Source organism: Vigna umbellata, chromosome 4 (genome assembly GCF_029865625.1).
Source record: "Vigna umbellata cultivar VRB3 chromosome 4, Vumbellata_1.0, whole genome shotgun sequence".
Lineage (NCBI taxonomy): Eukaryota > Viridiplantae > Streptophyta > Magnoliopsida > Fabales > Fabaceae > Vigna > Vigna umbellata.
The window spans coordinates 17797147-17811970 of record NC_142168.1 but is presented as its reverse complement, the minus strand read 5'-3'; the positions used below and the strand labels follow the sequence as shown (position 1 = coordinate 17811970).

The 14824-nt window shown below is 32.1% G+C and overlaps 1 protein-coding gene across 1 annotated transcript; it reads right to left on the bottom strand.

The window, feature by feature from the left end:
• Nucleotides 1-214: 214 nt before the first annotated feature.
• On the bottom strand, nucleotides 215-7597 carry LOC148199379 (general transcription and DNA repair factor IIH helicase subunit XPD). Its single transcript, XM_088113843.1, has 12 exons — nucleotides 6812-7597; nucleotides 5549-5829; nucleotides 5145-5227; nucleotides 4651-5054; nucleotides 4327-4520; nucleotides 4007-4187; nucleotides 3779-3903; nucleotides 1741-1830; nucleotides 1532-1610; nucleotides 1357-1433; nucleotides 994-1102; nucleotides 215-674 (listed from the first exon to the last, which is right to left on the bottom strand). The coding sequence occupies exons 1-12, from the start codon at nucleotides 7343-7345 to the stop codon at nucleotides 555-557; spliced, it is 2277 nt and encodes a 758-aa protein (XP_087969969.1). The 5' UTR covers nucleotides 7346-7597; the 3' UTR covers nucleotides 215-554.
• Nucleotides 7598-14824: the final 7227 nt, after the last annotated feature.

Sequence of the window (14824 nt, the reverse complement as noted above, 5' to 3'; positions counted from 1 at the left end):
ATTAAAACTAACATTTACACCCTAACAAGTATCACAATTCTTACTTTTAATTCCTGTATAATACATCAATCATTAAACTTAATTCTCACAAATGACTTTTACCTACCAAAATATATAATGATTTTAATTGTTCATAAATTCAGTGTTTAGTTCAATTTTGTTGCACGTTTATCTATACTTTTTGACAACTGTCCAAAAAGGATACAAAAGCTACTTGATGAAGCCTCAAATAAGGGGGCATCTAAACACTGCTGTATTACGAGATGTCGATCAAGAATCATTATCAAAAGTATAAACAAACTACAGTGATAAATAGGTTAAATAATGGAACCCATGATAAGCATGCAAAAGTACCCACCCAAACACCATAAACCCACTGCAAGCCTAACATGATTAAGTTCAACAAAAAACATCATTATGGATTGCTCCATGAATCCATTCGCATCAAAATTGCACTTCTTTTATATCTGTGAAGATAAGAACTACATGTGGGATTAATAACCAGATCAAAGCCACCCCAGCTCCAAAAATAGTAGGACATGCAGAGGGATGCCTCAGAACATCATATCATCCATGCCACTGATAACCATTTTCTGCAAATCTTCCTGGGACAACAAGGTTTTCCTGCCGGTGCCACCAGTTTTATCATATGGCTGAGCCATTTTCCTGAGGAACTGCATTCGACAAATTCTACTAGTTAAATGTGAAGCAAAGGTTTACACAAGATCATAAAATCTACTGCACAAGAAGGCCTAGGATCTTAATTACTACTTCGAAATTCCGACTCTAGGCAATTTGGCACAATCATAGTCCTTCAGATAAAATACCAGCTAATAATTTATCTTAAGGGAAATAACCAACAGAAAAAGAGGATGAAAGAAAAGAATGAACATAAATGAAAAACAAGATGCCCAAGCCTCCATGAGATTTCTGGACAATGCAATATATGTACAACTGACAAGTTTCAATCCCGTGGTACACACAAGGACATACCTCACGTGCTATATGCAAAGCCATGTCTGTGCTCAAGTTCAGGTGGGCATCATGTAAATGAGAGAGAATCCAACCAGGCAATTTTGATCGTTTGTCATGACGGCTATACCTGCAGAGTGTAGAAGTCATAACATTATTGGAGACAGGCAATAACTTCTAATCCATTTCAGGAAGGATTCAATAAAGTTACTAAAAGAGTGCATTGTGCTTTTTGAATCAAAACTAGAAACTAGAAAACTTTTAGAGGCTCAAATAAATTTAAGCAAAATCTTAACTTCAGCAAAGAATAACAGATGCAACCCTCACATTCTAAAAAATGTGCTACTTTGCTCATGAAAGCAAAAAGGATGTAAGGATACTAACCTTTTGTCTGCGAAAATCATCATCCCATAATCAGCCTTTGAACGAATTACACGACCCACACACTGAGCAGCTTGTCTCTGCTTAAGCAGAAAAAGTTCACTAAGTATAGGAATCTAACAATCAAATTATCAGCACTAATTGTGTGCATGCATGTATGTGGGAGAGAGAGTCAAACCAATGCATCAAAAGTCAGAAAATCTCCTTCCTTGATTTGAAAAGTATCTCGTAGATATTCCAGACGTGCAAGCAAAATCCTGGAAATTTATTACTCTAGTAAGTTCTGCAACTCACATTTTAACCACCATAATTTTGACAAGAAATAGGTAAAGAAATATAACAGTTTCAAATTATACTTATTCAGAAATTTAGTCAAATGAAACTCACTTGCTTAATGTGTATTGAAAAGGAACACCAAACATGATTACTAGTCGACCATAATGTCGATCAAAATCTATACCTTCAGCAACCTTTCCCCTGCAAACAAGTAGATATTTTCTAGTCAGATTAATTTAATAAATAGGCAAAGCAGTACACAATTTTAGTAACTAGTAGCGTAACTAGCAAAAATAAGAAATATTTTTCTTTCATAAACAATGAAAGTAATAGATGAAAACGATTGGATTTGACGTATGCCCTAGATCAAATCTGCCATGTTAGTAAAATAATAAAATTGTGTTTATTATTATTTATTTCATTGTCATGTTTTATTTAATTCATGACAAGCTCCTTGATTAAATAACTTGTTAATGATTAATGATTAATAAAAAAAATCCAAATATAAAAAAAATCCAAAACATAAGTCATCATCTAATAATTTACTTGCCCAAATTAACATATTTTGTTCCTATCTTATAGGAATTCTCTCAAGTTTGTTTGGCCTTTTATTCAATTTCTAGTAACAAATCAAATTATATTAAGTCATATTTAAAAAATTGATTAAACAATTAATAGCTATTGGAGACGTTTTTGAGTAAATCAGTTCTATGTGTAATTTAAAAATTGAGTTCAGTGGTCATATCCATATCCACCATTTATATGTGTAATTTAAAAAATGAGATATATTAATCTTTATCTAATAAAGACCACTACATATATTGATCAATCCAGATTAATGATGTCATATCCTTAATAATCCTATGATCAAGAACAATTTAGATCAAAAGTATAAAAGACTAATTTCTCATTATTATAATCTCTATAATAATAACAAGTCCTTGATTTCCCACCCCATGTTCCACGTGATAGGATTACCAATATAAACCATAGTAAGAATTGTTTATGAAATGAGGGATGAGCCAACAGTTAGTGAGAGGAATTATAGAAAACAATCACCACCAGAAAGGACTTAGATCTAAATGGCCACTTTGACAGCTTGGTTTTAGCAAAAAAAATTGGCAGCATATGATTCATGTAGCCAATCCCACCTATTGAGAAAATCATTCTGTTGTATAAACAATCAACTTCTAAATTTCCTTCAATAAGGAATTGCACATGTTCTAATTTCTAAAATCTAAACAAGATAGTTTGTTAAAGATCAAGAAACTGGTATGTATACAAGCATTTATTTGCATAAAAAGGCAAAAATACTACTGATAATGGAGAGTTCAAATTGCGGCATCCTACTTTCATGTAGGATTCAACGAAAAGAAACACAAAAGAGACAAAGAATTAATTAAAAAATCACAGAACAGATGGAACAGGTTCAGATCTAAAACTTCCACAGGCAGTTCTGGTAAAGTTAGATTTCAATATACAAGACCTTGTCGCAGAAGCATATATTTTGTTTCAGCACAAAAAGTTTCAATATCCCCTTCCCTTGTCAGATAATAAAGTAGCCCAGTAGGAAATAGAAATTGCGTTGCCAATGTCCAAATATTTCTCACAGAACATTATAAAACAACTTGTATGTTTCAACTAAAATACAACACTATATATCAAGTGAGAAAACGATTTAAACAAGAAAAGTAACTTTTAAATCACAACAAATTATTTAAGCAGACTTAAATTGAAAACTCTTAATGTATTATACAACCCATAACTAAAGCATGAAAGAAAATAGATCACACATAACAGAGAGTGCAGCAGACTTCAATCTCCAGCAAGCAACGAAAGAGTAAAACTTAGCTTCTACCACAAACAAATTGCAGAAACGAAGAAGAGAACAAGAGAGGATTAAAAAGATCAAATGACTGAGAAATGGAAAACACCAAAAGAGAAGTTGGAACCAGAGAGGGTTGGATGTTAAGGCCGAGGTTGGGAGAATTAGACTGAGTGTCACGCAGTAGCAGTTAGGCAATCCAGCATCAAAAGGTAGATTTTCTTTTTCAAAAGAAGTAATGCAACTCATTTTAACGTACAGCATTCAATCATGGAGCAGACTTATCATGTAAAATCCCGGGAGGATATGGTTCTGTTATCTTACCTAGCTACAGAAAAAAATATAGCACCTCTTCCACAATCACAAGCCTTTCGGTAGTTATCAAGAGCTAATGTAGTCTCTACCACATCCTGAGTCTCAATAAAGACAAGTTTATGTTGCATTATTTCCTGCAAAAATTATGTTTTTAGCATACCGCCAAACTGTATAACAAGCACTACCGCTCTACTAGTAAATGAGCAGAATATCAAAGAATTTAACTAGTCTCCTCACCTTTAAAATTCCATTCTCATTCCAGGTATTCACTATCCCGTCCATATATGAGTAACTAACAAAAAAGCATACAATCCCATCAGGAACAACCGAAGACATTTCCAATAAGAGCCTTCCATAATTCCTTACTACACCCAGATCACTTCTCATGTCAAATTTTGTACTGACCGGGAGCTGATCACTGAAACAAGAAACTTATTAAATGTTAAGAAGAAAACAAAGGGAAGAAGAAAAAAGAGTTCCCTTTCGAGCAAATCACAGATTTATAGAATTTTAAAAAGGCCTGTTTTAAAATGCAGAGAGGCAATTAATGGGAATACCTGCCCCGGGTAAGCACCATTGGACATATGCAATCTCTTGTTAAGGACATAGTAAAACTTCGACTGACAACAGGATTGAAATTCAGAAGACGAGGGTACAGATCTATTGGGCTTAGTGTGCCAGATGTAATCACAACAGACTGAAATCGCTCAAAAACTGGTTTGATGGCAAGAGAAGCATCGTGGCAACAAAGCTGAAATGTTATTTGATAAAAAGGAATAAGAAAATGTATACTAAATACACACAAACAAATAAATATTTCATAACAGAATTAAATTTATGGTTACAACAGCGATGGAGTAAATAAAAATATAACATTTAACCTGTAATACAGGATCAGGAATGTGTGGCATTCGTTCATCAAAAGGTTCAATTATAATAGAAAAACCACGAGCATATGTTCCCACAAGGGTGGCAAAATCGCATATAGTTTGGATATGAAGGAACTCGTCAGTGTCTGTAATTTCCAATGTCATCATCAATGAATGAAGGCGATCATAACAGAACTTTAGTGATTTTTGGTCAATTCCAGCATGGTTAAGAATAGAGACAACGAAACTAACAGGGCTCTCCTTCTCCACATTTTCAGTGTCTAAACGTCCTTCAAGATATTGAACTAATCTACGTAAAACATGAATAAAATGCTCAGCCCGGCGAATATTTCCAGGCACAGCCTCTTTTAATATATCATCAGGCAAGGCTGGATTTGCAAGCCAAGCATCAGTAGCTATGCAAAGAAAAGAAATTTTAGTTAGTTGTGACCACAGCCAAGAGGTAACATGTAAGACATTAAGAACAAAACTGACATCCTACATACCAGGCAAGTCTCCTCTTAGTGCCAAACCTTCAACAAGCCTGTTGTATTCAGCACGGAGTCTACCTGCATCAGTGGCCTTGAACCTTCCTACCAGTTCAAATTCCAATAGTTAAGAGAATCTGAATCAAATTTCAGCAATGGGAACAAGAGAAAATAAAGCATTAATGACACTATCGCAAACAGAAAATGGCAGGAATTCCAGTTCTAAGATGTAAGTCTGACCCTTCAAAATCCTTCCTTTATGAATAACCAATCTAGGAGTAGAAAAATAATTCACAGTGCACACAAGTTGCCAAATTCACCAGAGCCCTTAAATTCTTTTAATTCTTTCCCCTGTTTTCCCCGATTTAAGTTGTCATAGTGAAATTTTGGATCAGAAGGAGAAAGCTAGAAACAGCACATACTTGTCAATTTCCTGACGCATCCTAGTAAGGTTTCTTCTGGCACCTTCAATAGTTTGCCTCCTCACACTCACACTAAGTGCTTCAATACAGACATTATCGATATTATGAGCTTCATCAAACACAACAACAGACTCTTTCTGCATTTCCTTAGATATTATGCCAGCCACCTTTGGATCAAGCAAATATTGATAGCTATACACCACCACATTAGCAAACTGCACCATATGCCGTGCCAAATAGTATGGGCACCACCCCTTCTCCTTCCCAAACACTCTCAGATCCTAAAATTAACAGACACACTCAGTTTCAAACAATTCAAAAATTTTAGTAAAATTCCTAGAGCACAACCAATCAAAATGGAAAATTTCCAGTCAATCCCACTATAATTCAAACGTTTCAAAATCAGTGAACACCCAAAATTGATCAAAATCAAATATTATTCTTTCAGACACTCAGAATTTGACACTATTGCAAAGAGAAAAATGGCAGGAATTCCAGTTCTGTAGGAGGTAAAGTTTGACCTTTCAAAATCCTTCCTTCATGAATAACCAATGTAAGAGTAGAAAAATAATTTGCATTGTACACAAATTCCCAAATTCCGTGAACACCCAAAATTGATATAAAAAAATCAAATATTATTCATTCAGACACTCAGAATTTGAACATCCAAAACCATAGAATCAAGTTTTTAGTCAACCACAAAATCAGAATATTCCAAAATAAAAGCATATCAGAAACTTACAAAATTTGGTTTATTTCTCATATTCAACCAGTTAACAATAAGAAAATCAATTATTTCAAAAATAGGAATCATCCAAAACTGATCATAATAGAACTTTTCAACAAATCACAGTAAAAATCCACAGAATCCGAAATCTAAACACATCTAAAACCAATCGAAACCTAAATTTCCCGGTTAAACAGACCTAAACAACAAACATTTCAAACTAGCAAACACTAAAAAATAATCAAAACGAAATTCCTTTTCATCAACTCAAACCGCCAAAGAAAAACTTCAAACAATAACTCCGTCCACAACGGCGATTTTGACCATAAAATCAATGTTTTAGGTTCACCCAACAGCATCACACAGCAATTGCAGCTGCATTGACCACATTTGTCCAAAATACCAAGAATCAAAATGATATCACAACTGTAGTCACAATTCAAATCCTTAATCCAAATCCTAAATCCAAATCCCTTTTCGCCCACTCAAACCACTATAAATTTAAAATATTTCCCAATCAGGAAAAACACCCAAACCTGGAGAGTGTAAACCCCTGGAGGCAGAACTGCGGACGACCCCGCCCTCTCATACTGCTCGAAGAACTCACATGACGGCACAGAGGGGTTCTCCGCGGCCAGCGCCCGGACCCAAGAGGCGGTCAGCTTCCGGCAGCCAGCATCAACGGAGTCGCGATTCTCCGCCGCAAGAACTCTTGAATTGACGCAGAGATTCTTCCGGGAGGACAACCCGAGGGCGAGAATCCGTGCGGCAGGACCAAGGTGCAGGAGCTGGTAGTCGTGGAGGAGGCGGAGCTCGGCGAGCGTCTTCTCCATCTCGTGGACAGTGCGCGTGCAGTAGAGAAGCTTGAGGGGGGAATTGGGCTTGGAGAGGACGTAGCTGGTGATGAGGGAGAGGAGCGCGATGGTTTTGCCGGTGCCGGTGGGCATCTCCAGGAGACAGTGACCCTTAGCGTCGAGGGCGCGCTTGAGCTCTACCATGTACGAGTACTGCTCCGGGTAGATGTTGTCATAGGGGAAGTACACGGTCACGTCCTCTATCTCGAACTTCATGATCGATTCTAGATAGTGGCGATTCGTGTGCGTCTGAGGAATGAAGGTGTGTGAGAGGGACTGGGAGAGGGATATAGAGAGAGAGAGAGAGAGAGAGAGAAAGAGGGATTAGGACTTTTTAGGGATTGGACATCAACAATGAAGACGAAGAAAAAATATTAGAAGAAGAAGAAAAAAAAAAAGGTTTTAGGGTTTTATTCTCCCCCTCTGGTACGAACTGATTTTGAGAAATGGAAGGTGGAACAAGATTGGCAAGAGTGAGCTATATTTTTTGAATCTGAATACTAACTACTAATTTAAGAGTCTAGTGGAATCGAAGTCATTAATAAACTCTTATAATAATTTTATAATATTAAAAAATTTAACATCAATATGTATGACATTGAAAAGAAAAAGTTTAATACATATTTTCTTAATTTTTTTAAAAGTGATTTCTTATTTTTGAGTTATTCAAAATAATTTTATCTTTTTTGTAAAAATTGTCTATTGGTCCTTTTGTTGACAATATTTAAAATGATAATAACATAATGTTCACTTTAACCCATTATTTATGACTTCTCCAGTTTTACACTAGGTCGCAATATCAACCATTAACATGTCAATATTAAAAGGTTAAATTATTTTGTAAAAGGAAATTACAATTAGATTAGAAGAAATTCGCAATTATGGTTAAATTAGAGTTGAAGAATCTAATGAAATTTATCTTGAATTTGGCGTGAGAGTTTTTTGTTCTTTCATCAACCACGAATCTTTCATAATCTACAACAAACCCTAAATCCCTAATTTCTAGAAATCATAAATCTTAAATCTCTAATTTCTAGAAACATTTACAAATCTCTAATCCATAATTTCATCGTTAACCATGAGAACTCCCAAATTTACGAATCAATTTCGCAACTTTCTCATCCATCAAAAACCAAATCACACTCACAAAAACCTCCTTCAACCTTCGAACAACACCCTTCTCATGCAACCACCCTCTTCCACCATGAAATCGCGCGGCGACAAAATCCCAAAAATTATGTCATCACCATCATCGAGCTACCTTCAACCACAAATAGACATCCATATTCAAACACACAGTAATCCTAACCACTGTCGCGCCTCCTATTCACATTCAATCGGTAAAAAACCACAAAACGCAGAAAACCTCAATTTGCGAAACCAAAATCACATAAATCGAACAACCCAAAAACAGGGAAATTGTCACATCAATTAAGCCTACGTTGTCACGTATTGTAAAACTGGACAAATCACTTAATATTGGCTAAGGTAGATATTTGCTGTTAGCATTTTAAACAACTCAAAAATAGGAGTTTCAATAATATATATCCATATCCTCAGGAAAAAAAACAAATTGAACTATTTTTATAAAAGAAATGACCACTTTCAACAACTCAATAAAAGGAGTTTCTTCGCAAATACCCAGAAACGAACGCACATACTCCCGCTAATCCATCCGCACAAATCATCATAAACAGTAAAACCCCTCCAACTAAACAAGCCTTAATGAATGCACAACGGCCGAAAACTTGCTTAAAAATTCTCATAATTTCTCGAGATAATCGATTATGAGAAATGATAATTGATTATTGATAATTGATTATTGATAATTGATTATTATAAGTTGATAATCGATTATCTCTAGTATAAACTGAGATTTTCTGATTTAAAACGAATTTTATCGCAACTTAAGGCAAACAATATATAGAATCAAAGATAAACCACATCCTATACATAAATCTACTAAATTATAAAAGTTTTAACACAAAACAAGTTTTCATGAAGATCTTCTTCTTGCAACAAGAGCACTTAAGACTTGACTTCATTAAAACTTTTTCTCTATAGCTTTATGATAACAACACTTTTCTTTGTATTTATTATAAGAATCTCCAAGAGATTCATGAAGGGGAGACAACAACTCCATATTCTTATGACTAGATTCATCATTATGAGTAGTTGAGCTCTCTTGTGTTGAGATTAGATGCAGCTTTCATAATTCTCTCTATTGCTACCTTATATATATATATATATATATATATATATATTGATATTTAGTGTTTATGATTTGATTTGTATTTAATTGCTTGGATGAATTGATCACTCATTTAGATTGAATTGGAAAAATACTCTTAAATCTATGGTCTAATAAAGTCATCTAATGTTCTATTTGACAATTATAATTTAGAGGTTTTAAGCCGCCTCGTTTGTATTATTTAGTTTGAATTTACTACTTTATTTTGCTTGCATTACATGACAATGTCACCATTGATATGCTTATATGTTTGTCAACAATATTTATTTATAACAAGATTCAAATACTATAATGAAGACAAAAAATCATGACAACTTCTTTTACCAAAGTGTTCAAATATATATCATTAAAACATTCTATTCTCAAAAACACCAAAGTACATAAACAGTAAGTTAAATTGAAATGTAATTACAACTAAATTCATAATTACTCAAAATCCATAGACTAAATATAGTTTCATCCTAAAAAGCATCATAAACTCCATAAATGTTGCTAACACGAGATGATCCTAATGTACCCAAATGAGACTCAGACTCATTTGCATCACCAGCTTCCTGAAATGGTAAAACAAAAATATTAGTAAAATAATCAATGACATGAGTGTAACTTGCAAGTGTATGGATGCACTTATACACTTGTTATGACACTTAAGAGTATAAATGATTACCTATAATTAAAGTATATCAAGCATAATACTTCAACTATATTAGGGACCTCACATTTAGAATAAGTTGACATCAAAACATTGCAAACTTATACATGTGTTCCATATCCCACTTTCTGGGCCAAACCATGTATTTGCCTCCAGAGCTTTAGGTTTCTTATGTGACCATATGTTGAAATTGCGCTTGTAAGTGAAATATGGTCGATTAATATATGGTTACTTAACATGTTGACAAACAATAAAACTGCTTCCAACCCGTAAATTCCCCTTCTTGAACATACCTTGAAATCATTGCATTCCATGAAACCAAATCTCTTTTGGGTATTTTGTCTAGAGCTGTCAAATGAGCCCCTTTAATAAGATTTGGCCCTAGCCCATGTGGGTTGGGGCCAAAAAAGCCCACAGGGCTAAAAAAATTCTTTATTAAAAAAGCCCACAGGGCTAAAAACCCCTAAAGCCCTATAGGCCAGGGCCAGCCCATGGGCTTTCCTTTTTACAAAATTTAACGTCTAGAAACATAATATCATCATACAAGTAATCACAAATCATATGTATTTTTTATCCAGCTCTCATTTTATCTTTGTTAGTAATAACTTATAACCATAATTGATTCATGTATAATTATATTTTTTTACCAACAAAATTAATTTTCTACTTCATAACTGTTTCTATATTAATTAGTTTAATAATAATGCTTTTATACAATTATTTCTTAATTTTCAAATTTTGTTTTGATAATTTTTCATCTTAATTTTGGTTTCTTAATTTTGGTTTGTAAATTTGACAGTTCAGAGATATCCACATAAAATAGGTTTAAAAGTTAAAAAATTTAATTTAATATGTAAAATTTTGATGGACTAACGAATTTATTTATAGATGGTAATCTATTTTGTCAGTAGTTTAAATCAATATCATTCGACTAAGATTTGTGATCAAAATTACATTATTTTTAATTGGTGTGAACATGTTAAAATTTTGACTTAATAACTTTTTAACTTTTTTAATTTTCCAAATTTAATAAAATTAATATTTATTATTTACAAAGTTATATAATTCTTTTAAAAAAAATTTATGAAACGTATTATTTAGTCATTTACATCAATTTATATATTTTTATGTCTTTTTCATATATTTTATATTATATTCATTTGTCTTTTTTATTAGTTTCTTATTAAGAGACATTGATGTAATTTATTTATTATTATAATTTTTATTTATTTTATATGTTAATAATTAAATACAATAATAATTTTAATTTTAGTATTATAAATTATAACATTATATTTATTTAAAAATATTGTATCTATTATTTAATTATTTTTTATTACAATCGGCTCAATTATGATAAATAATTCAATAAAAACGATCTTTGTTGGATAAAGATAAGTATGATTTTAAAATATTAATTTAATCTAAAAGATTAGAAAAAAAAAATAATTTTATAACCAGTAGGATTACATCTAGATCTTGTATACTAACATATATGATATTTATAAGAATTTTGTCTAACAAGGATTTTCACTAAAAAGTTAGTTTTTTTATTACGTCAAATTAATTTTAAACTTTACAAAGTTTGTGGTTTAATTTTTTAATGTATATATATCTATACAAAACATTCAACAAAAGAATTTTATATGACAAACTATAAAAAATAAAAATTTTACACCGATATTAAAAATTTATCCAATCAGTAGATTTGAATTTAAAATCTATCCATAATTAATATTTCAAATATTTATATAGATATTAGAATTCGATTATTGAAAAATCGAATTTTCAACTGTGTTACTTTTATAATTTATTTTTTGAATTTTTTTTCATTTTCTTTTAAATAAAAATAATAATAAAAATTTTCTTTTTTAACTTTCCAAAATAATAAAATTATATATTTAAAATATACTTATAATTAAAAAATTATTTTAAATAAGTTTTTATAAAATCAATATTTATACATTTATATTTAATTAAAAAGATATTAAATATCATGTAAATTTTGAAAATTATTGAACTTGTAAAGTAAATAAAAGAAATAACTAAAAAAACATTAAAAGTGAACTAATTTAGTTTGGGGGCTAGCCCCATCCTAACCCTACCCCAGCCCACTTTATGTGGGGCTTTAGGGGTTGGGGCTTTTAAAAAGCCCCCTATTAAGGGGGCTAGAAAATTGGGGCTTGATTTTAGAAGGGGTTAGGGTCAACCCATGGACCAGGGGCTCAAATGACACCTCTAATTTTGTCAAACACTCTCCTATCCTTATCTAACATCACCCACCTTGAATACATTGTTACACATACATTCTCAACAAAAGCTTCACAACCAAATCCACACTTAACCATAAGACAATGAATTGCCACCCAAATAAAATCCCATGATCACCTCAATAGAATGAAAGAGTAATAGTATATGCCACCTGATAAAAAAACTATCCCATGAAAATGCATAGAGCATGAAAAATTCAAAGCATCCAAAGTCTCTTCAAACCCAAAAATCACAGTATTCCAAGATTTTTAAAATATGAATTGAGCTATATACATACCAATAAAACTTAGATGGCTTCCAAGATCAAATCCTTAATGGAAGGCATAGAAAGATCCTACAAAAACAAGCATTAGCAGAGAAAATAAAATGACTTTGAGTTTGAGTTTGTAATGCAATCATGTGTATCATATCATATTAATGTTTATGGAATTAAATCATAATTTATGAGAAAAGAAAGTTAATTACTGTTTTGCCTTCAATACCAAAGTGGAAGAACTTAATATTTTGTGATTAAAGAAATTGTATATTTTACTAGGGTTCGGGGCACAAATATTTCCACTCATGCACTAGAATGAAACCTAATGCATGGGAAAATTAACAAAGGAGGAAAGAAAAGAAACAATGTTAAAACTACATGACGAAATGAAGATTCAAAGTTCCAAGAAAAGAGAAATTTAAAGGGAGAGGGAAATTTGGGAGGGCTGAAGGGAGGGAGAAATTGACGCAACGAATGGAGAAAGGAAGAAAATGGACATTCTGTAAACCTCAATTGCACTAATTCAAAAATTGGGAAATTTGGGAGGGATGAAGGGAGGGGAAATTGACGCTTAGTGTTTGGACATTGTTTTTAGAATTTGAGAAGATTTTTTTTGTTGGGAAAGAATAAATGTAAAAAATGGGAGAATGAAAGTGAAAAATGTATTATAATTGGATAGGTTTTAAAACTCTTTAAAAAAGAATTAAAACCTCCACAATTATTATCATTTAGACAATCTATCAGAATCATCCTAAATTATGTTAATTTGTGTGGGGTTTTATAACTTTCGCAAAATAACCTCCACTGTATGACAATTTTTTAGTGTATATAGGCACAATAAAGAATTTCACACATATTTCTCTAATAAAGGTTGACATAAGTGAGATGCAAACATGTTTTACTAATCTTATATTTTCTTTTTCATTCTATTGTAATCACTACAAAGATAATAGTCATATGTAGTTATTATAAGCAGTAAATATATAATTGATATGATTGTGTGAAGATTACTCAAACCAAATAAATACGAACAAATAAAAGTGTTTTTGTGCACTAGACAAATTTTGTGGTAATCTTTTTAACTTCAATACACTTTATTAGCATTATTTATGCGTAAGTTAACTTTTGTTACAAAATGTAAAATTTATCACATTGATCCAAATGGTGGGACTTAAGGTTCCAAAAATATTGATAATTTGTATATAATATATAGGGAGAAATGAATGTATGCTTTCAAATGGTTTTCACTTATATTCATAAACATACAATATATAATCTATTTACTTTTCCAATCTTCTTTTATATAATGAGATATGAATTATATATATATATATATATATATATATATATATATATATATATATGAGTATAAACATCACCTTACAATCGAGTTTTATGAGATTGAATTGGATTTAAGGTCAACTTCTTAACATGGTATCATAACTATATGTTAGAGTCTATCATAGTGAAACTTGATGTTTGTTAAATTTGTTATTTCTCCCACTATCATATTGTTATCAGACTATCCAAAAATAACTAGTATCATGCTCGAGACGTATATGTCATAGCATGAGGAAGGTGTGTTGAAAGTCTTACATCGACTAGAGATAAAGTCAATTTACAATAGAAAGGTTAAGACGAGTTGATCATGATTAAAGGTAGTCAACATAGGCCAAAGATCAAGACAAGTTGATTCAGACAAATTGTAACATCCCAAAAATATAGTCTAAACTATATGTTTAAGAATTCATTACACCATAATATTGGAGAATAGTTTCTAGAAATAAAGTTAACTTACAGTTATCCACAATGTAACTATGAATTTAAACTTTACAAAAGTCTACCCTAGCTGCAAAACTATATACATGATCGAGCGGTTTATACATACTATATATATGACCGAACGGTCATCAACTACATCACTGGGTCCTTGCCGTCCAGCGCTTCCTCCAACGAACACTCACTTCCCTCTACTCACACCCACAAGGTAATCATCGCAAATAAAGAGTACCAAACGAAAAACATGAACAAGATAGAAAAGAATGGTAAGTTAGAGTAATTTAATTTATTACAGTTATCATTCAAGTTCAACGAATACATAATCATGTAACATCCAAACACTTAAAATCATGCAATGACCGACCACTCAAACAGACCTAAACCGAACACATTAATTCATGCAAGGACTGACTACTTGAGTTGACCATCCGAATTGTATGAATATGTAGCTTGGGCCGTTCGTGCACCCTAGGGTGTAGTAACTGG

What these genes read in the sequence shown, in the direction of transcription:
- LOC148199379 (XM_088113843.1), bottom strand. Translation starts at nt 7,345, where the DNA reads ATGAAGTTCGAGATAGAGGACGTGACCGTGTACTTCCCCTATGACAAC. An exon ending in ATATTTTTTTCTGTAGCTAG is followed by an intron (nt 1,831 to 3,778) that starts GTAAGATAACAG and finishes ACTTGTTTGCAG; the next exon opens with GGGAAAGGTTGCTGAAGGTA. An exon ending in TTCTGACTTTTGATGCATTG is followed by an intron (nt 1,434 to 1,531) that starts GTTTGACTCTCT and finishes CTGCTTAAGCAG; the next exon opens with AGACAAGCTGCTCAGTGTGT.